General features: G+C 41.3%; 3 protein-coding genes across 6 annotated transcripts in view; 1 reads left to right on the top strand and 2 right to left on the bottom strand.

Moving 5' to 3' along the window:
• Positions 1-2,185, bottom strand: part of LOC120788982 (rho GTPase-activating protein 11B-like) — a 2,929-nt gene extending 744 nt beyond the window's left edge. The window contains exons 1-8 of one of the 3 annotated variants that reach the window (XM_040125349.1): positions 1,883-2,185; positions 1,700-1,796; positions 1,308-1,447; positions 1,191-1,268; positions 754-905; positions 544-651; positions 219-392; positions 46-136 (exon numbers count right to left, since the gene is read on the bottom strand). In XM_040125349.1, the coding sequence (XP_039981283.1) occupies positions 46-136; positions 219-392; positions 544-651; positions 754-905; positions 1,191-1,268; positions 1,308-1,447; positions 1,700-1,796; positions 1,883-2,058 (1,016 nt within the window). In that variant the 5' untranslated portion in view covers positions 2,059-2,185. Of the gene's footprint in view, positions 1-32; positions 137-218; positions 393-543; positions 652-753; positions 906-1,190; positions 1,448-1,699; positions 1,797-1,882 lie in introns of all 3 variants that reach the window. The other 2 variants (XM_040125348.1, XM_040125350.1) reach the window with 2 other exon arrangements.
• Positions 2,186-2,822: 637 nt separating this feature from the next.
• On the bottom strand, positions 2,823-8,286 carry actc1a (actin alpha cardiac muscle 1a). Its single transcript, XM_040125351.1, has 8 exons — positions 8,178-8,286; positions 6,042-6,195; positions 5,801-5,929; positions 5,421-5,616; positions 5,150-5,311; positions 3,883-4,074; positions 3,201-3,382; positions 2,823-3,094 (listed from the first exon to the last, which is right to left on the bottom strand). The coding sequence occupies exons 2-8, from the start codon at positions 6,168-6,170 to the stop codon at positions 2,951-2,953; spliced, it is 1,134 nt and encodes a 377-aa protein (XP_039981285.1). The 5' UTR covers positions 6,171-6,195; positions 8,178-8,286; the 3' UTR covers positions 2,823-2,950.
• Positions 4,083-21,259, top strand: LOC120788980 (adenylate kinase 7-like). 2 transcript variants are annotated; one of them, XM_040125342.1, is made up of 18 exons: positions 4,083-4,186; positions 13,936-14,091; positions 14,841-14,955; positions 15,131-15,225; positions 15,310-15,420; positions 15,651-15,734; positions 15,830-15,918; positions 16,021-16,111; positions 16,404-16,481; positions 17,172-17,321; positions 17,675-17,803; positions 18,024-18,129; positions 18,589-18,717; positions 18,804-18,869; positions 19,001-19,198; positions 19,482-19,699; positions 20,188-20,346; positions 20,484-21,259. In XM_040125342.1, the coding sequence occupies exons 1-18, from the start codon at positions 4,118-4,120 to the stop codon at positions 20,517-20,519; spliced, it is 2,079 nt and encodes a 692-aa protein (XP_039981276.1). In that variant the 5' UTR covers positions 4,083-4,117; the 3' UTR covers positions 20,520-21,259. The 2 variants fall into 2 exon arrangements, with proteins under 2 accessions (XP_039981276.1, XP_039981275.1); XM_040125341.1 differs by lacking the exon at positions 4,083-4,186 and adding an exon at positions 13,287-13,852.
• Positions 21,260-21,947: the final 688 nt, after the last annotated feature.

Raw genomic sequence — 21,947 nt, 5'->3', positions numbered from 1 at the left:
CATTGAGTAGTCTTGTGAAATTAATTCCATACTTTTATAATCTACCTTCTTAGCCCCTCTTGCGGTGTCCTGCATGCCTCTCTGCTAACGGGACTGGCACCATCCGATAAGTCTGCTGCAGGTCTGAAACCTTGGTCTGTGTAAACGATTTTAAAGTTTGATTACATTTGGTACCATGTTCATTTAAAAATTCCTCTCTTTCTTCATACTGCGTTTACCTGCGCAAGGCATACACGTCCTGAACAGCAGGACACTGGGGAAAGTCTCCAGACCCAGGCTTCTCCTGAGGGTTGTTCTCCCTCCGGATGTGGACCCTTGGCTCTGCTCAGAGACAGCAGGCGTGACCTTTGACCTCCCCTGAATCCAGGGCACCGTCTTCATAGACCGCATCACTACATATTTGAAGAAATAGATTGAAGAGCACATAGGAGATTGACACAGTTCCATTTTGTATCTTATATTGTTATTGCTTAATGGGGTTTTTTTTCCCTCATTTGCATTTACATTGATTGGAGATGAAGTCCACTTCTTTTTTTTCTTTACCTTTGAAACTATGTCTCTTTCTATGTCCTCTCTTTGAATGGGCAGGTTTCGGAAAATGGAAGTTCACCAGAAATTCCGTACTGTCCATTACAGCCTTAGGAATCACACCTGGTAAATATAGTGAAGGTCACAACTCAGCAGATAGGCTTGTCCAAACAAGAACATATAACTAAAAGTAGAGGGTCGACGCAGAATGACTGGGTTTCTTACCGAACAAGTGAGGATTTTCGATGAAGGTGCGCAGGACAAGAACTCTGAGTTCAAGTCGCCCTTCTGACATCTCGGTCTTGTTGGGAGGGGGTAAAAGACACGGAGCGAAGACCGTAGCGAGGTTGGAGCTGGTCATCAAGTTTTCGGTGCATCTGACGGCGGCGCATAGAATGCGCGGGAGAACACATGAAACCATGAGGAAGATCCAGTACTTTTAACCCAGATAGGGAGGTGAAAAATAGTGGACGTAGCCCATGATTTAAAGCCAGATTTGCTATCACCTCATTGCAGATGAGAGGTACCCATTCTGGGGTCATGGCCCCCATGAGGGGAAGTGCAGATAAACTAATCTAAATTATCCAAGGTAGCTATATGTAAAGTTTAAAATATTTTTTAAAACTTTTTCACAGTAGGGTATCGTGGCCCCACAGTCCTACCTCTGGGAAACTTTGGAGAGGAAGCTGAACAGGTAATGCAGACAGGAGGAGTTTCTGGCAGGTAACAGACAGGACAGCAGCTGGAGGGCTGCCGTCCTGTCCTGCATGTCGGACAGCGCCTGGGCCTTGAGCAGAGCCGCATGGAGCTCCGAGGGAAACAATGGGTCCGGCAGCTCCCTGCAAAACTGTTTGATGAGTGTGGCCACGTCGTAGGGCAGGGCTTTGGATAGACTCCCCTCTCCACTATTCAGCTTGGCCTGAAAAAACACACACAAACACGACGTGCACAGTTTCGACAAAAACCGAACATTATAACCTACACCACCGTAGCATTTATTGCAGGAATGTTGCATTTGTCTGCATCAGTTTTTGCAAGATTTACAGAATAAACTGTCAGCTGATTGTAGTTAACAGTTAAAAGACAAGAATGTGCTCAAACCACCCGATGAAACTATTGCGCCAGTAGAGTTTATGTTAATGTAACTTAACGAAAAGGTTCAAAATCTCACCCTCAGGGTCTTAATGCGAGGAAGAGAACCTGGTTTTCTGAACAGGCCCACAGTCCCAGCACGCTCCAGAAGAAAAGAGCACGCGTCCACCAAAAAACTGAGACACAAATCATGTTCAAAACATTGCTTCTTCTCTGGCGCTTTGTCCCAAGTTTTTTTTCGAAACTTGAAGTCTCCACTCACCAGGGTACGAGTCCAAACTCGGGAATGTATCGCCTGGGTAAATTTTCCAGAGGAACACCAAAGATCTTTGCACCCCCGATGAACAGTCTCTCCCTTTTCTTCTCCAAGCTCTTCAGAGTTATCCCATAAAGGACTTGAAGGTGAAACCGAATCACGTTACTGTCTGTTACCTTCATGACTTAAATATCTCCGAAAAAGATCTCAAAGACTACGCGGTTCAACAAGCCTTCCACTGACAACCTGATCTGTTGGAATCACCGATGAATGACGGAGGCGGAGCTTTATTATGCTCATCCGTATCACCTGTGGCACAGGAAGTGAGTGCTGAAGGAAAAGCGGTGCATTCAGTCCACACGGGGAAGGTGGTAGATGCGACCTTTCGGCCCAAAAAACAGCTCGCTTTAGATTTCAGGTGGTTTTGCCAATTGCATAATTTTTGTGTAGACTTTTGCCAAAAAAGGCCGTTAATAGCAGCCACTTACTGTAAGACAATGTCCACTTTGTCCATCCTGAAACTAAACACACACCATTTTCTCATCATTCACTTAATCCACGCTAAACCTGTTTTTTTCACACACACACACACACACACACACACGCACACACACACAGGCACACACACAGGCATACACACAGGCACGAAAGCTTATTCTTTCTCTAACTCTCAGCATGAAACTAAATTATGATTTCCCAAAATGTCAAACTATTGCTTTAGAGTAATTTGAGTTCTGCAGATGACTCAGTTTTTGTTGAAAGTGTATCCAAACAGTTTGGTCGAGATTTCAAATTGGATGTTGGAACAATGGAAATGATGGATGCTGCTAAGTATGACGGCCCTTTTATTTATAGTGCGGCCATAGCCTAGTACCGTGCTGAGTCAAGGCCTGTGTTCATTTAAAGCTCGCTACCTGTATACAGACACATACGCCAACACTCCAGGTTACTGTTAAAAGCAACTAATTTTATTACAACGGTACATGTATATACAGCAAAAGGCACAGTAGAAATACAGATATGAAGGGAGAGCTGGTGCGGTTGGTGTGGGGGTTCCTGGTGCCGGTTGGCGACTTAGAAGCACTTCCTGTGGACGATGGAGGGGCCGGCCTCATCGTACTCCTGCTTGCTGATCCACATCTGCTGGAAGGTGGACAGAGAGGCCAGGATGGAGCCGCCGATCCAGACGGAGTATTTCCTCTCTGGGGGAGCGATGATCTGGATTGAGGGGAGAGGAGGAGCAGAGGTACAGGTTGGTAAGAGAGTACCTTGCAACGTATTTAAATTGATTTAAACCGGTCAGTGCTGGTCCACGAGGGCTCACCTTGATCTTCATGGTGCTGGGGGCCAGGGCGGTGATCTCCTTCTGCATACGGTCAGCAATACCAGGGTACATGGTGGTACCGCCGGACAGCACATTGTTGGCGTACAGGTCCTTGCGGATGTCAATGTCGCACTTCATGATGCTGTTGTATGCAGTCTCATGGATACCAGCAGACTCCATACCTGGGCAGATGAGATAGGAAAAGGTGAGCGTTCATCCTTCTGACAGTAAATATGAACTAATACGAAAGAAGGGACAGAAATATTACTAATAATGATGATGGTAAAAACTGTATTTATGTAGCACCTTTCAAAACAAAGTTTTTCAAAACAGAGAAATATAAAATAAATACATTCTTATACTACTTATAGGTTATTTTGATCAACACTTTTTCAGTCAAACGATTGTTGTTGTTGTTGTTGTATTTTTCAGCTCATACAATATTTTTGTGAAAATTTAGTTTCTCATATTGTTAAAATGACTGCCCCTGATTTTTTTTTCATTAAATCTATTCTGAAATTGCACCAATTGTTAAGTACGAAATCAACTCCCTTTGACCGCTAGGTGGCGTGAATGCACACGGGCTGCTTCTGCGCGCGTGAAACGCAACCAATCCTGAACGTGACCTGCGGAGCGGGCGGGGGTTCACAGAAGGTGACCCCCGTCTGCCGAGTGGACTCACCGATGAAGGAGGGCTGGAACAGGGTCTCGGGGCAGCGGAAACGCTCGTTGCCGATGGTGATGACCTGACCGTCGGGCAGCTCGTAGCTCTTCTCCAGGGAGGAGGAGGAGGCGGCGGTGGCCATCTCGTTCTCGAAGTCCAGAGCCACGTAGCACAGCTTCTCCTTAATGTCGCGCACGATCTCGCGCTCAGCTGGGGGATTTCACAGTTCAGACAACACTGCCAGAGATACATAATGTACAAGCAGCCATGCAGTGTGTTCATTTTCTGGAGCCAGGAGTCAAGTGAACTGGAAGTAAATGAGGTGAATTCTTTATCTTTCTTATTGCCTGTCTTGAATTCATATTTAAAGTGAGACTGTCAAACTTTCGAGAGGAAAACAACAATAACACATTCTGAATGAAAACTTGAATTAATAAGAAAAAAAAACACTCACTTGCTCAGTTAAAGGCACTCAGGGATTGCTAGGAGCTACTTGGTCTGGTTCGACCAGTAGCTTAATGGCTAATGTTAGCTAATGTTAGCAAGCTTTAGCTTGATATTGCTATGTAGCTAATGGACATTACTGAAGCAGTTAGCGGACTTAAAACACCCCTTTTCACTTCAATACACTCCGGTCTGTTGCTACTTGGTCTGGTATGACCGTTAGCTTATGGTGGTTATTGCAAACTGTTAGCAATATTGCTATGTAAGTTAATGGACATTACACTTCACTGGCTTTATGACTCTACTCTGCTTGCACTACTGTTATGTTTTAACATTTATCATTAACATGAGCTCTGTGGTGGCTAGTAAGTGACCGAGTAAGTACATTTACTCAAGTACTGCAATTAAGTAGGATTTTGACGTACTTGTAATTGGGTATTTTCATTGTATGCTACTTTAAACTTCAACTCTACCACATTTAACACAGAGGGAAATATTGTACTTCTTACTCAACAAATAAAACAAAGCATTTTTATATATCAGACTATACAACAGGATATAAAGTAGTTAAAATTAGCACTATCTCTGCCAGCTAAAACACTCAATACTGATAATCAGATGATAGATATGATAATCTAGTTTTAGAAAGGGGCTATCGTTTTGCTGAACAGTGGTCACTGTTCAGCAAAACGGTAGTCATAAGTTACATAGTCTTGGTTTCAGTAAAGGTAAATTATGTGCCGTAGTGTATATAAACCTCCAGAAAAATTCTTTAAAACTAAGAAGTTTTCCGCTTTTTATTCCCAGTTAGTCGTTGAGGACTGCTGAAAGGCTCTCCTACCAGTGGTGACGAAGGAGTAGCCGCGCTCAGTCAGGATCTTCATCAGGTAGTCAGTCAGGTCGCGACCAGCCAGGTCCAGACGCATGATGGCGTGGGGCAGAGCATAACCCTCATAGATGGGCACGTTGTGGGTCACACCATCACCAGAGTCCAGCACAATACCTGTCCAGAAAAAAAACAGCAGTTTTTCAGACAACAAAATATAAACGGCATTTTTATCGGCCTGCCATGTTGCACGGTGAGCCAGTTTAAGTCCTTGGTGGAGACTCACCAGTGGTACGACCAGAGGCATACAGGGACAGCACAGCCTGAATGGCCACATACATGGCTGGGACGTTGAAGGTCTCAAACATGATCTGGGTCATCTTCTCCCTGTTTGCCTTGGGGTTCAGGGGGGCCTCAGTCAGCAGAGTGGGGTGCTCCTCTGGGGCCACACGGAGCTCGTTGTAGAAGGTGTGGTGCCAGATCTTTTAAATCCAGGACAGGGATGAAGAATTTTAGTGAGTGGATGTAACACTTCACAACATCAGGCTTTCTCATTATTTGGTGATAAAAATGATTTCTCCACCCTCTCATTTTTTAATTGTGTAGGACAGGAAAAAATTAGAAATAATACTGTTACTATATATGTACACTATCTCCAATTCTCACCTTCTCCATGTCGTCCCAGTTGGTGATGATGCCGTGCTCGATGGGGTACTTGAGAGTCAGGATACCCCTCTTGCTTTGGGCCTCGTCTCCCACATAGCTGTCCTTCTGGCCCATACCCACCATCACACCCTGTGAACAAAACAGACGCATCTCAGAATCTCGAAAACAAGACCGACAGCCTGCGATAAAGCTGCAAAAATCGAATCTTTCAGAAAACTCATGGCCCTGTCAGTATTCTTACCTGGTGACGGGGGCGTCCAACAATGGATGGGAAGACAGCGCGGGGAGCGTCATCACCGGCAAACCCGGCCTTGACCAGGCCAGAGCCGTTGTCGCACACCAGGGCGGTGGTCTCGTCGTCGTCACACATGTTTGGTCTGTTCTGGGCTGGTCTTCTATACGAGACAGATGATGGAAACACAGTCGAAATGTTAGTTTGAGATATTCATAGAAAGGTTTTATTCTGTCCTGAAAATTTAATGTTCTCTTCAAGGTTCTCAACAAGGTTTCAGTTATACTTTAGAACAAGCTGATTATTTTTAAGGAAATAAGACCCCTATCAAATGTTTAAACAGTGTTGAAAAGTGTAATATTTCCATTTGAAATCTAAATGGAGGATAATTACTCATGTCAAAACAAAGCCATGCAATGCTGAGAAACAATGTAGCACTATGTTCAGTATGAAGACACCTCTCAGTGCTCTAATCTCCTCTCTGAGTGTCACAGCCCCCCGAAAAGCCAAAACGGGACATGGCTCGACCCCCCCCTCAACACAAACACACACACACACACACACACACACACACACACACACACACACACACACACACACACACACACACACACTCACAGGTCTATTTTCAGCCTCGGGAACCTTGTCAACCCCCTCTGCCCCTACAACCCATCCTCTGTATGTCATCGTTAAAGTGGAGCCAGTTAACAGCTGAGGTGGTGTGTCTTTTGACAAGTGGCCTGGGTCTCGCCTCAGCTGTCCCCACATAGAGGACTCCTCTGTTTGGAGCCAGACCATGTGCTCTGATCCTTCCAGGATCTCCGGCCACAGCCTGCATCCCAAGTGGCAGCATCCCCCCTTTCAAACAGGCCTCCCCATTAAAATCAACATCTGTAAGTACAATTTAAATGGCCGCTGTATTATGAATTTACTGTACTGTTTTCATGGAGATCAGCCTCAGTACTGTGGATGAGACTTGTGAAACAGTAAAATTGGCCTTTGACAAATGCATCACTGCAATGAGAGTTTTTCTGACAGCTTTATCAGAACTCTAAATGAGCCAACTGTGATGTTACTTCTGAAAAAACCTGGAAAGCAAATCAGTGCCATTCATGAGGGAGGTTCTTCTGTAACTAGAGCTCAAGTACAATAAGCTCTTATTTAAATTTGACTTTGTAGACATATCTTATTATTCATTAACTTATTTAAACTAAATTTAGTTCAACCTGCATATAGGTAAACACGGTCTTGTCATTGTAGCATAATCCAACAGGCTAAAAATGATTTTCAAAAAAAGGTTAAGGTAAATAACTGAAAAAAGGCCAACTGTATCCTAGGCTTTCCATGTTGCATTTAAATAGCTGTTTCTGATGCAGAAAAATTACTCAAATTATTCTTATTTTATTTTTCAATTTGCATCTAACCTTTATTTAACCAAAAAAGCCTCAATGAGATTAAAAATCTCCTCTTTCTCTCCTGGTCTGTCTATCTTGGCCAATCTCCTGGCCAAGATAGACAGACTAGACTTTAATTAGTTTCAGTGGAGAATTTTAGCTTTCCAAAATGCTATCAATGCTACTGCAGAGCGTTTGCATCCCTGCCACGAAAACTGTCTTGTGTGACACACTGAGTCAAGTGTTTGTTTTATTTAAAATGTCAAATTTATCTAGCTATATTGGCATTGGCCTTTAAATAACGCAAGCTTCCTCAGGTTGTATCTAACCTGAGTTAGAGCTGCATTCCTGCCACTCCACAGTAAGCATCCCATGCTTGCACCCTAAACCTCAGCGTATTTCCTATCTGTGGAGTGCAAGTCACTGTTAATGAACCGAGAACGTGTTCATATATTGAAATAGTCTCTGAGCAGTTCAACAAACACCAAGTTTCCTTTTTTCTCTGTCTTTCCACTTTTCCACTTTTCTCCCTCAGTTACGCTCAGATTTCATCCCTCTCCCAACAAACAATCCCCTACTCTGATCAAAGAAACAGAAACAACTCCAAACTGTAAAAAAAATAAATAAATAAAAATACCCATGTTGCAGCAGCAGTATGTTCTACAGCAGCAGTGTCTACTCATCGTCCCTATTCCCTGCGCTCCACAAACCAACAGCTCAAACACAGCAACAAGACTGCACAGCGACTCACCAAGTTGTAACCACAAGACTGGACTTTCCACTGGGACAAAGGGCGAGGGTGCACGGGAGTCCTTAAATATGTCCCAGCGTCCTGGGGCTGCGGGCCGGTGGGTGGGCTCAGGAGTTCACACAAGCCCAAATTAAGTGCTGCTTAGGAAATGGTGCAGTAAAGTGGGTCCTGTGTCAGAGACACCACATAACTGGAGAAAAGATGCCTTGGTTTTCTGATGACTTCTGCCTGTATGGATGATAAAGGATTGAAAAATGGGCTATATGTGACAAATGAGACAAATATTGTATTTAACATGCCAAATTATTAGACAACAGTATGTTAATTGTATATTAGTTCATGTGTATTCTTTAAATATGAAAATATGACCACTGAATCAACTTATGCCCTTTTTAAATTCAAAGCTATAGAAAGTTTGGGACAGTTATGAAAACCCTCAACTGCAGTATCATCAACTATAAGTTCAGATTTCTGCTTCATACATGGCAGCATCTTTCTTGCACTCGTACTTTTTGGAGCTGCTTTCAGGTCCCTAAGGATGTGTTAATATGACTAAGCTCAAACAGGGCACTGGGGATGTGGGTGATTGGAGGGTGTGATGGTAATCTGAGATCATGTCTGAGCAATCTGGTTAAAGAACCGTCTAAGGGGACCTGCCTGAGCGGGTTTGCCAGTGTCATGGCATGTGTGGAGGGGGGGGGCGACATGCCAGACAGCTGAGAGGTAATATTGTAAGAAGGGGTGGGAGGGAGCTAAGGCCATTGCCCAGACCTCCAGCAGACGACAGATCCCTGGGATGGCCTGTGCAGGGAGCGACGAGTGACGGTTCTCAGCTCTGATTGGCTCCAGTGTCTCCTTTTAGGGAAATGGAGTGCAACAGGTGCCAGCGGTTTGCATGTCGCCGGAGACCGAGGGTAGAACGTCAAGTGCTCAGGCTCCTTATTCGTTAACTTGTACTGCCCCCCCCCCCCACACACACACACAGCACCTCCATCCCCACACTGGAGCCCTATCAGGCCACTGTGACTCCAGTAAGAATGTAAATGCCCCCCACACCATCAACACTTTGAAATATTCCATTTGTAGCCATGTGCTGCTGTTATGCTGCTCAGGGAGAGATGCTACTGACCCACTTGTCGATTTCTATTCCAAGTTTTTACATAACAGCGACCTGAGTTACCTTTATATCGTGTATCTTGGTAATTTGACAAAATGTCATTTCATAACATTATCGTTTGCCTGGACAGTGTTTTCCTTGCTGACCTAGTGTAGAGGAATAGTAGCCTTATACAAACAGATTTAAATAAAAAAATCTGTAATCTGTGTAACTGAGACAGCTAAAGCCGATATTAAGTTTGGCTAAATTTTATAAGGCTTGTTTGCACATAAAAAGTAACCAAAGTGTTGAACCCCATCTCTTTTGGCAGAATGGCATCAACAGGGGATCTCTTTTTGGCAACCATGGACAGTGACCAAAAACAGTTTCCTTGTACAGTTTTGTGAGTCAAGACAGACGATTTCTATTGAAACAAAACAAATGTTGAAACTATTTTCTAAAAAAATTAGAATCTAGCCTTTAAGGGTTTTGATATCATAAAGAGGGTAAAATATATGGCTGGTGGTCTCGGTCAATCAGGACTTTAGCCAATGAAAGCAAACAAAACAGGCACGTGACAAAACTGTGTTGATGTTGGACATGGCACTCATATAACATTTGTGGTCATATTTGGACTCAGTGTTGATCTTCTGGCCTCAGTAGAGCTTCTATGTATACGTTTTTTTTTTTGTTTGTTTGTTTTTTGTTGTTTTTTTACAGCGGCAGCAGTAGAGATACTGAGTGAACACCGTCTGTCAGGTTTCCCCTGCCCTGTCATGCTGCCCTTCAGCAACAGTCAGTGCAGGCCGCAGTTTCTGAACGACTTGCACATGATCATTACCTCCGTTTCCTCGTCATTAGTCATTATAGCTTGAGTTACGTGTGTTGAGAGTTGTTGCCATGTTCAGTGAAAGCACAACTTCTGCACATTGTTGAGCATAAAGTATGTGGCAGAGACATCCCCGTTAGTTTTTGCGTGAAACTGGTGCTGTGTTTTGTCAACAGCTCCCTTCAAGTCAAAGAAGCACTTTTTGGCAGAGTGCTATCTTTATCACCAGCTCTTTATCAGGATAAAGCAGATTGGCCTTAAATGGGTTGCGGTTTTGAGGGACATTCGTCCTTATAAGGGCCTGTAGGAAGCACACGGTTTGTCTGTCTTGACAGCTGCCCCCTCTCCTCCCCCCCCTCGCCCCCTCCAGAAACACACAGACACACATGGAAACACACTTCAGCAGCTGTTACCAACAATTGCTTCTTTACAGTCGGCCCAACTCAGACAGAATTTTGTTTACTGTTTGCAGTACATGTGTTTGCACAAGCATATTCTGTGCGGCAGAATATGCTTGTGCATATTGGCATAAGCATATATCTTATGCCACACTTTCTGCAAAGATCACATGATAACTGCTGCTGAAAGACCCTTGTTTCCAACTTAGTGTAAAAACTGAAGAAATTGCACGTTTTTTAAAATGTTCTTCAAATTTGTGGGTTAGATAATTTGTATGTGAATTACACGAAATCAAACACCTCTTCCATGTTTGACCACTAAAACATCGGAACCGCTGAAATGAAGCTGATTACTTTCAGTTAGATTACTATATTTCACACAGTACAAGTGGCTAATTTTCAGACTATAAAATATATTGACGTTACTTTAAATTTCTACAAACAGGATTTCAAGATGAGTAAAAATTTGTTTTTTTCAAATAAATTCAGATAACTACTTGTTTAACTAATTGTTCGATACCTGCACTGGTAGTTCCATGTTTTGCTTTCTTACATAACAGCAGAAGATTACCGACACCAAAACGTTGTCACTGCAGAGGAGTGAATTATGGAAAACAGCCTTTGACAGCAAACAATATCCTATTCTCAGTGTCGCAGTGCTGCCCTTGGCACCAGCCGCCGTTATCGTAATGTGCCACATGCCTACTGTAAACAGCTGATGGCTCGGCAGTGTTTGACAAACTGCATGTTGGTAGACATGTTAATCAGGACAATCACATCAGGAGCTATTTTGTAATTGCAAACTATAATGCGCGAGGCTGAGAAAGGAGAGAGGATGTGACACCAGAGATATAAAGTTCCATGACAAGTCCAGAAGTTGTCATCACCTAAAAATATTATTCCAGGTACCTGACCGATACCGGCTTTTCGACATTAGTAGCAATACTGATATTTGAGAGTTCAAAAATCCGATATCTGCTGATTCATTTATTTTTTTAAAAACATTAAAGCAAAACATAAGCAAACTTTTTTTTAACAAGGTTATTTAAGACTTGTTACCAATAAATGTGATAAGTGGGACATTTTACAGCTGAAAAATAAACTTGTGAGTTCTATCTGGTCCGCAAATGATGTAATGGAGACATAGTTAATAAATTCTATATTCTTGACATGAAAAATGTAATTTTAAAATATGTTCTGCTGCATTTTGATAATTTTTTAAAATCCCCATATATTCCCCGTCTTCTTGTGAAAACGGATCGAACACCTTAACTGTCCTTGTTCTGAACAGACCTTCTCAGCAAAACTTGCGACAGTTCTCTGAATGGAGCACGCCGATTAAAAAAAAAAAAAAAACAGCCGCTTAATTTAAACTTAGGGTTTTACTATACATGGCATGAACCAACCAATCATCCGCGGAGCAGCTCTTTTCAGTATCACTGTGCTTTGAATATAATGACAAGGGTGCGGTTTGCTGAGTGCTGAGACCTGTGTAGAGCAGACACCATCAAGTGCTGCGAGCAGTTTCTCAGATACTGTCAGCTCTATAAATATATGGGGTGCTTTGAAAGTTTCCATGTCAGCGCTCCATTGTCCTGTGCCGTTAGGGGATCTACAGGCCCACGGATGTCTTTGTGTGGTTTGTGAGGTCTGTTTGTGTGTAAGGGGGCATTACATTATATTTGCAGTAGCATTATAGGAGTGTTGTTGCAACACCATATACAAAAGAGCAAAAGAGATATATCAAGACCACATGTGATAAATTTGGTCGTACTCTATCTTGTCTTTCCACATACAGTATCTCTTAATTAATATTTATTTAGAGGCCAAATGGATACTGCAAATCTGCAGCATGTAATTGTAAACCTGGACTCTGAAGTTTCTCTGGGTTGTTAAGCTGGTTAAAATTTCTCTTGGAATAATCGTTTTTAATCAACACCAATTAAATACAGTTTAAAAAAAAGTTACTCTCTTGGGATTCATATCAAAGTCACAACTGACTCACACTATACAATGACACTATAAATGAATTAAAGTTACCCTATGGGGCATAAATGGGCAACTAAAATGTAACACTTGTTTAAATACATTAAATAGTATTGTAAGAGATAATGAAATAATGACTAGTCAAGTAATAATGGCAAATCTATACTCTGCAAAAGTCCAGAGCGACGTGTAATGCAACACAGTTTATCGTTTTGCACAATTACGCAAAATATCATATACAATTCCCCTAATGGGGTTAATAAAGAACTGTATCGACTAAGAATTGCATGAAGTAAAGTCAAGTGGGTGAATGTGTAAAAAGTACAGTAAGCCTCCATCAGAATCAGAACTAGCAGGCTTGTTGTCCTTGCTCCCTTCCCAGACCTTATATCTGAGTGTGACCTACGCTCACCTGCCACTTTGTTAGGTACACCTGCCTCTAAAACTAGTGCAGTCCAATGCCGCAGTCCTGCCACAAATCCCGCCCTCATGAAGTATATATATATGTACCGTTCAGTTTCTTTTTTTTTTTTTAATTGTTTTGCGGCGGTGTAGATTTAAATTAATGATAATTGTGGAGGATGAAGTTTGTGGTGCTGTTGAACCGCACCGCATCATTACAGAGAGGTGTTTTTTTTCTGTTATTTAGCCTGCCCTCACTGACACACACTGCATCCTCCAAAACGATCGCTCAGATAAATCAAAACACTTTCTAAAAGGGAAACACCGTCTAAAACACTTTCAACACAGCGTGAACTCTATGACCTTCACGGAAGTAGGAGCTATCGCGGAGCTGTTGCGTTGGACCGCACTACCTCTTAGCTAGGAGCAGCTAATCCACTGCCACCCGAGTGTACACTCAAATAGCATTTTAGAGACTGCGGGAAGGGCACGTATTTTCCGGGGCCCCGACAAGAAAAAAAATGCTGTAATGCGACCACAATGATTTAGCGGTTAAATGTACAGAAGGTGTAACTTGACAGTGATGTATGCGAGATGCAGCTAATCCGGCTGTCCGCAGCGGCAGAGTTGGCGCACGCGAACGGAAGCCTTAGCGGAACGTGTCGACCGGACGCGTTCGCAGCGGAGTATTTCATTGGCCGAGCGCTAGCAACCGGAGCGAGTCCGTAGCAACGGGCGAAGGGGACAAGCTCTTTTAGTCAACAGTGTAGCTAAAGCACCAATTTAAAGCGTTAACACGCTCGTTTTAGTGATAGAGTCGACTTAGTTGTTATTACAAGGGCTCAAGACATTGGTAACCGCGAGTCGGCGCCTCTTGAACATGGGCGACAAAAAGCAACAGACTCGCCCCAAACGTGTTTTTGTCAGCGACGTCGACAGGTATTCCTCCATGCACATCGCCACGGTAGGGTGAAAATAACTACGCGCCATGTGTGTTTGGCCTCTCGTTCGCCGCTTCACGGTAATTTCTCTGGCCCACGTCAACAGTTCTTGTCGACATGCGTGGCCGCAGGGACCTCAGGAGATGCCGACGCAGAGGAGACCTCAGCCTCCGGGCGCGCAGAGCCTGCTTTCCGGATAGTGGGAACGGTGTCCTCTTCCGCCAAAGCCGGAGAGACGAGCTTTCTGCTGGAACGCTATGCGGTGAGTCAGGTGCTAAATGGCAGGTATAAAACACCGCTATTCTTCCGTTTGTGCACAAAAATTTGGCGCCTCTTGCTTCCAGGCTTTACTGACAAATACAGTAGGCTACATACAGGTACGCCAGTAGCGGAAAGTCAGTAATAAGTGCATCTATTTAAGGGCTATACTCAAATTCCAGGTATATAGTTACTTGCACTTTACTTGAGTAACTATTATACTTTATACCTATACTCCACTTCATTTAAGAAGCAAACAGCAATTCAGTTTTTTATTTGACAGCTAAAGTCCAGATTATTTTATTTTTATTTTTTATATATATTAATTTTTTTTTCCAAACAAAGCATATGATCAGGTTGTATAATATGATTCATTTCTGTAGATTAAACTGCCCAGTAGTATATAAAGTAATTAAACTGGACCCACATTAACCAAACAAACCATTAAAATGCTGCTTAAGTTGAGCATCAGTAATTTAATTATAATATAATAACATACAGTAGGATTGTTAATAATGAGTACTTTTGAATGCTTGAGAATATTTTACTTAAGTAAATTTGAACAAAGGATTTTCACTTGAAATGTATTATTTTCATATTGTAGCAATGCCAGTTTTTTCTTCAGAAAAGGATGCGATGCGACTATTGCTCCAAAACAGCTAACAGGGTCTTCAGCAGCTTTAATTTATGTCTATTTCTGGGTGATGCAATTAAAAGACATTACATAACAGGGTAAATAACCTTCTTTGCTAGTCACCCACTCGAGATGAGCTTCTTGAGCGCCTGCTGGAGTGTGATGTGGTGGTGTACAACATCTCAGAAAATCCGGCACAACAACAGGTTGAAGAGGCAACGTGGGCAGTTACAGGTAAAGGGCATGAATGAGCCTTATAATTTTGGTGATACCTTGATCTCTTATAGTTAAAAGACATTGCATTATCCCCTATGATCCCATCCTGTGGCTAAAATGTAGGATTAATTCTGTTTCCTATGTCCTCCCTGTACTTTTTTTCACTTTTTTCACTTTTTTTTTTTTTACACAGCCCTTCATGCTGATTCGGAAAACTTCAAGTCTCGGAAAATGTTCATCTTAGTCTCGACAGTGATGACCTGGGCCATGACCAAACCACAGAATCGGGTGAACATGGAGAAAATTAAGGCAAGGTTTTGACTTGTCCTGTGCATAAAAAACATCCAGCATGATTTTAATTTCTCTCTACAGGAGGAACCAGATGTTCTGCTTACAGAGGAAGAGTTCAGAAGAAGAAGGCCTCATCCCAGTTTCAAAAACAGCAACAGTCTGGAGAAACTTGTGCTAAAGTTGGGTAGAGGGGTAAGTAGATTATGGGAATGACAATCTCAACGTTCTCCCAAAAATATTCAACACGATAGTCGCAATTCACGGCATCACAATATTTTAATGGAGTCTCAGTTTTCATAATTAGCTACATTGAACTGTTGAACTGTTCAGTGGATAACAGCACCTGGAAAATGAATTTAGCTATAAAAAGACAAAGCCTGGAAAAAGTGTGTGACCTACAATGATTCAACTGTCCTTTACAGAAAAAGTCCAAATTCACCTGCTATGTTGTAGCTGGTGGTCTTCAGTATGGAAAGGGGGAGAACCTCTTTCACTACTTTTTCAAGGTAGATGCAAACATAATAACAATAATGTGACACAATGTACTGTATGTCTGCATTTATACTGCATGCACAATTTGCTATATCATTATTTTTAACAGGTGTCTTGGTTGATGCAGTTTCCAAAAGTTCCTGTATTTGGACAGGGCACAAATCACATCCCCATGATTCACGTATATGACCTTGCAGGGTAATTTTTTTATTAACTGTACTTTTATATATATATATATATATGTGCGTGCGTGCGTGCGTGCGTGCGTGCGTGGAGCTGAACTGACTGTTCCTTTTTCAGAGTGATCCAAAACATCATTGAACTCAGGCCAAAGTCAAAGTACATCCTCGCTGTTGATGATTCCAAGAACACTTTGGAGGAAATTGTAAAGGTAACCTTATTGTAAACAGAGAGTGCAGCATGTACATTAAAGAAAATGGTCCCTACATTTGTAGTAAAAATACTAATGTAGTTGGTTCTTGTGACTCTGGTCGAAGACTGATTTGAAATCCAGCTTTGGACTTTTGCTGCATGTCATCCCTTTCTCTCTCCATGTGTTTCTATTCACTCTATTCTATTAAACTTCACTCTAATGTGAACTACATAGACAAAATTACAAAAAAAAAGGGGGGGAAAAGATTTAAAAAATGATACAAAAACATTTCTCTCTGACTCTCAACTAGATGATAAGTGATACGCTTGGGCCAGGAAAAATTAACGAAGTACCAGAGCAGGAAGCCATCGCCATGATGGCTTTTAAGGTAAAGCCTTTGATTTTTTTTTTCTTATTTTACATGAGTTAGAATCTAGCCTGGATTATTGCTGTCCATTATATCCATTGTCTCCATTCACAAGTTTTTTTTCCATATCCAGTTAATATTTGTGACTGTGATCAAATTTCTCCCAAAGTGAGAATCTAGTCAATTAAGCAGTTAAATATGGAACAAGTGCTCCGTGGAAAATGGTTGGAAGGTTACTTTTGTAAACTCTTTTTTTCCGTTTAAATACTCAACCATGTTTCAGCATAGAATATCTAGTATTATTATCAGTTGAAAATGTAAAATGTTGCTCTACACCTTAAAAATGTTTACCATCTGACACAGTTTAAGCAGCATTAGACTTATATCTACAATTATGACACAGACTCAAGACTCACAACTTTTCTCTAACTTCTGTCTGTGTGTGCGAGTTGGCCATGGTCACTAATATAAATTTACAACTGAGTAAAGAAAAACACATTTGAATAAGTATTCGAGTTGTTTCTACAGTAGCTTCACTAGTTATAGATACAGGCTCAAAGAAACCACCTGCTGTTGTTTTATGCTTATGATAAAAAATCTGCATAATCTTTGTCCTCTGCTGTACATTTTTGCATGTTTTGTTTGAAACAGTTTGGTATAAAACCAACTGTGCTGTTAATCTTTGAAGTTTCTATCTGTCTGTCATTTCAGCCAGAGGAGCTGGAGTACCTAAGTATCAACCTCCGTCTGGATGCTTTCATTATAAAAGACTCATTCAGCCTCCGATGGACGTCTAAATCTGGGATGGTAGAGAACATGGAGAGTATTGTGGAGGAATACAAAGACACCAGGCAGCTACTTGTGAGTGTTCAAGTCATTCAGACGAGGAAAATCTAAAACTGCATTTGTTTTTGACTCCCATTATTACTAAATATTATACGAGGCTTCGAGGCAGCCACTGATAGACTGGAAAACTTTGTCAGCAGCACTGAAGGAAGAGTGTTCGAGAGATCTCATACAATTAGCAGGAAATATTTGAATATATTTAGATACTTTCTGTTACTCTGATCTACAGTATGCCTGGACTCGATATATGTCACCCACAATGGTACACCTTTATGGGGTATTTTGGGTGTAAAAAGCTATCTCGATACCAGGTAAAAGCTGCCATGATTCATTCATGAACCAGATTTTCCTTTTTTCCATCGTTGTAGCCCATTAGAATCTGCCTGGTTGGACCACCATCTGTGGGTAAAACCACTGTTTCAGAGAAGCTCTGCAGCCGTTACCAGATACACCACATCAAGATCAAAGAGGTCATTGAGGAAAAGATTACACAACTGGTCAGTAGAAGCCAAGAATTTCATTTGCCAACGAGACAGATGTCTTTTTTCTCTCCCTGTTGTCATGCGGCTAAAGGAGATATACTGCCCTCTTGTGGAAGTTCTTCCTCTTTGAAAACCAGAGATGTAATGACCATGTAGATACGATTTGAAGGCAACAGTGGTTTATAGAAAATACATATTCATTGTTCATTGTCATGTTTCTTTCTGTATGTTACAGAAGGAGATAGTGAATGGAGATGACCCTGAATATGTTGGTGAAGAAGTAGCAGCTGCTGCACACACACAACTGGACAATATTAACAAAAGCATGGAAATGAATGCAGGTTAGTTGTAAAATCACAAGAGCAATACTACCAGTCTTTCTCAGTGTGTATTAGTGGAAAAAAATCAAATACTTTACTGTTGTTTCATTTTGGTTTATTAACATCATTTGAATACTTTTGGATTTGACCATGTCATACAATGTAACAGTAAGAGAAACATGTCGTTATGCTATAACCCGTTTGAAGAACATGACCAGAAACAGGTCTGACAGCTCGAAATTTTTGTTTACTTTTAAGCTGAACCAAAATTCTTTTCCTCTTTTGTGCTTTTGTCACATAATACTGTTGTGGTGGAGGAGAGTAAATTTCACATTACAGTCTACAGCACATAATCTGTTGGAATTGTGGTCAATCAATTGGATAAAGCTGGTTCATGGATAGTTCATAGATTGATATTGTATACTCAAGATATCTGAGAGACTCTTAGTCTCTTTTTAAACCAGCATTCTGATCCATCAGGTCGACTGGCTGACCATCTAGTTTTTGACATTTTGCAAGAAAAGCTGAATTCAAAGCCATGTAGGAACCAAGGATTCGTTCTTGATGGTTTCCCTAAGACCTATGAGCAGGCAAGGCTGATTTTCTTGGGTAAGTACCGTCCATTAATTTAATTACTGTATTACTCTTAATAATATTTATTACCCTAATGTGTATGGTGTGCTCTTATTGTTCAGATGAGGACACAGAGAACCAGGGTTTGGTGGTTAAAATACCTGTGTACAACAAGAAGATCACTCCAGGTTGATAATATACTTCTGACTTTGATTCACTACAAACTGATAATAAGAATTGGATGTTAGTCTCAGGACCAACTTACCTAAACTTCCCTGACTAAAGCCCTATATTATCCCACTTGTTTTATGTTTTGCAGAGCATGTTATTGCCTTAGAAGCAGCTGATGATTTCCTGACAAAACGAGTACAAGGGCTCCCAGAAAGTATAGCAGAGAAAATGTATTACACCCAGGACGAATTTCTCCCTCGCCTGATGAGATACAGACAACTCAGCACTGCTGAGGAAACCCTGCTGGACTTCTTTGATGAGCTTGAGATTCACCCAGAACATATCGGTACTGTGAGACCACATCGGACATGTCAGGGGACAACAGGATTTAGACCACAAACAAGAAACAAAGATTATTGCAGAATGCATAAATGACAAGTCATAAACAGAATATTAAAAAAAATACCTCAGATCTAGAAAATGAAATTGTAGAAAAGGTGAGAGTTTGGTCACTGGGGGTATGTGTGTCTGTGCCCTTATTTGTGTGTTTAACAGTGATTGTCTTTAAAGTGGCTCAGAGCAGCATCGTTCTGTTTCTTTACAGCAAGTGTGTCTTTGTTCCTCTCCAGAGGTCACTACAGGTGATCCAGAGTACACAGACGTTGTGAAGAAAATCACTGAGATGGTTGGGATTCCCAAAAACTATGGCCTGAGTCCAGAGGAGCAGGAGGAGGAGGACAGGAAGAAAGAAGAAGGGAGGAAGCAGAAACTGGCAGCAGAGGCTGCTGAGAAGAAATGCAGGAATGAGGCGGCACTGGCTGAGATGGCTGCTCTGTATGAGGAGTGGGTAAGTTGAGAGAAGCTGGCAATGATGAGCTCCGATTGTCATGCTACATTGGGTTAAGCAGGGTGTAACAGTGCTATAGTCCAAGAAAACAAAAATAAAAATAAAACCAGTGCATACTCACATTTGCTGCCTGGAAAATCCCTAATTCACAAATCAGGCAAGTAGGGAGATATCGGTGCAAAAAAAGGAAGAAGCAGGAAACATTTGGGCAAATGAATAGGTTCTATAAAAAAGTTGAAGTCCAAGTCTTTTATGCATGTAAATATTCATTAATTATTTATGTATTATTGGAAACAATTGTATTGCTGACTGTAGACAAATTTGACATTTTTGCAGACTCACTAGGTAACGTGAGAATTTAATTGAAATTAAGTAACTAAAGGTGTCTCAGTTGACCGCTGTCTCTATTTTCCCTATGATTAGTACCAAATCACATGGTTCTGTATATGTGATGTAACCATCAATTCGATTTGTTTATCATTTATTAGCAGAAGAATTTGACTGAGGTGAAGAGACAGGAGCACGAGCTGCTGGAAGCTCGCTCTCTTCCTCTGAGGAACTACCTGATGAAGTATGTGATGCCCTCGCTCAATGAGGCCATGTTAGAGTGCTGCAAGATCAAACCAGAGGACCCCGTCGACTTCCTGGTACCACTCAGTATTTTCCTCCTACCTTCCTTCCTATACAGATCCTCAGTTGATATTGAACAGAACTGTCTTTACTGAACATCGGCGAACTGATTCTGCAGTTGTTACTTACTGTATATTGTGTTTTGTTTCTGCAGGCTGAACGCCTTCTACGGAGCAACCAGCAAGATTAAAAATCTATTTCATGAGGAGATTGTGCAACACATGTTTTTATTTCCTACACCTGAGGCTGTGTTTATTCTACCTGACAGATTCTACATCAACACGTCCATATTTGGTTGTGCCTTTGTTGTCATATACAGGTTTGCCTGAGGCAGAGAGGGCACACATTTTATCTGACACTGAAAAAATCATTTAAGTTCTTTCCTTACAAAACAACAACTAAATGCTAACATTGTTCTGCAGTGAGTCTTTTCAGATATTTACATGCTTCAGCACTAGCATGTAAATAATGAAAACAAAAAATTTGATTCAAGATTCAAGATATGATTCTTGCAAATGATGGTAAGACGCAAGCTTAAATTAGAAAGTAAGACTTCATTGTAGATGCATTTAAACTGAAATTCAAAATCTCAAGGTTTCAGTTCAGCCATCTTTTTTAAAGTCTGCTAATTCCACACTAGGTGGTGCAGGAATTCTTTCTAGAAGCTTGACAGAGGAATAAGAGAGACAAGCGCTTGGACTGAAGTGTGTAAGTGACTGTTTAAGTATTTGTATTTTTCTCATTTTCACCCAAAGACAAGAGAGTGCTTATAATATTAAATGCAACGAAATGTATCTGCAAAATAAATTAGTCTTCCTGTGGAGAAGGTCTTTGTTCTAATGTGGCTGTAAAATGTGCCATAAAAGAAGAATGTGTTGCTCCGGTTTGTTGTGGATCATGAAAGTCAAAACTGGTGTCCGCAGTTTGCTTTGTAGTTTGTTTGTGACTGAAGAACCGCGAATCCACCGCCTAAATAGAAGCTGTCTGCAGGTATGAATTGCTTCCTTTTTTTATGTAGTAGGTTTTACCACTAGAAATTGCTATAACAGTAAATTACCATTACAGCTGCACTGCAAAAGTATATAACTGATCCTATAGTTTTACAGATTTATAGTATTACCCTAGTTATCCATATTGTGAAACCACATCTAGTTTGTAGTAAAATGTAGAGTAACTTTTTTGAAATATTCATACTCATCTGTACGGCTCCCACACACACACACACACACACACACACACACACACACACACAGGTGTTTTCTGTCCCTGACATAGATTTGCTGTTGGGCCCCTATCCACCCCCCCCACTATACATGTCAGTTCTAGTATTTCCTCATGGACCCAGAAACCAACTAACAGTACTCTAGACCAGAAATGACTAGTTCATTACTCGATAAGTTGATTGACAGAAAATGAATTGGCAACAATTTCCATAACTGATAAATCATTTCAGTAATTTTTTCAAGCAAAATGGCCGAAAATGTACCTGTTGCATCTTCTCAGATGTGAATATTTGCTGGTTTCCCGGTTTTCTATGACAATAAACTCAACTTCTTTGGGTTTTTGACGGCTGGTCAGAGAAAAAAAACAGCAATTTGAATATGGTAATACGCTGTTT

Source organism: Xiphias gladius, chromosome 4, assembly GCF_016859285.1.
Source record: "Xiphias gladius isolate SHS-SW01 ecotype Sanya breed wild chromosome 4, ASM1685928v1, whole genome shotgun sequence".
Lineage (NCBI taxonomy): Eukaryota > Metazoa > Chordata > Actinopteri > Istiophoriformes > Xiphiidae > Xiphias > Xiphias gladius.
This window is presented reverse-complemented; position numbering and strand designations above follow the sequence as displayed.

Coding starts and splice junctions, on each gene's coding strand:
- LOC120788980 (XM_040125341.1), top strand. CDS start 13,769: ATGGGCGACAAAAAGCAACAGACTCGCCCCAAACGTGTTTTTGTCAGC. Junction 15,421..15,650: donor TGCTAAAGTTGGGTAGAGGG/GTAAGTAGATTA, acceptor TGTCCTTTACAG/AAAAAGTCCAAATTCACCTG. Junction 19,199..19,481: donor GATTCACCCAGAACATATCG/GTACTGTGAGAC, acceptor GTTCCTCTCCAG/AGGTCACTACAGGTGATCCA.
- actc1a (XM_040125351.1), bottom strand. CDS start 6,170: ATGTGTGACGACGACGAGACCACCGCCCTGGTGTGCGACAACGGCTCT. Junction 5,930..6,041: donor TTGGACGCCCCCGTCACCAG/GTAAGAATACTG, acceptor TTTTGTTCACAG/GGTGTGATGGTGGGTATGGG. Junction 5,617..5,800: donor ACTGGGACGACATGGAGAAG/GTGAGAATTGGA, acceptor TGGATTTAAAAG/ATCTGGCACCACACCTTCTA.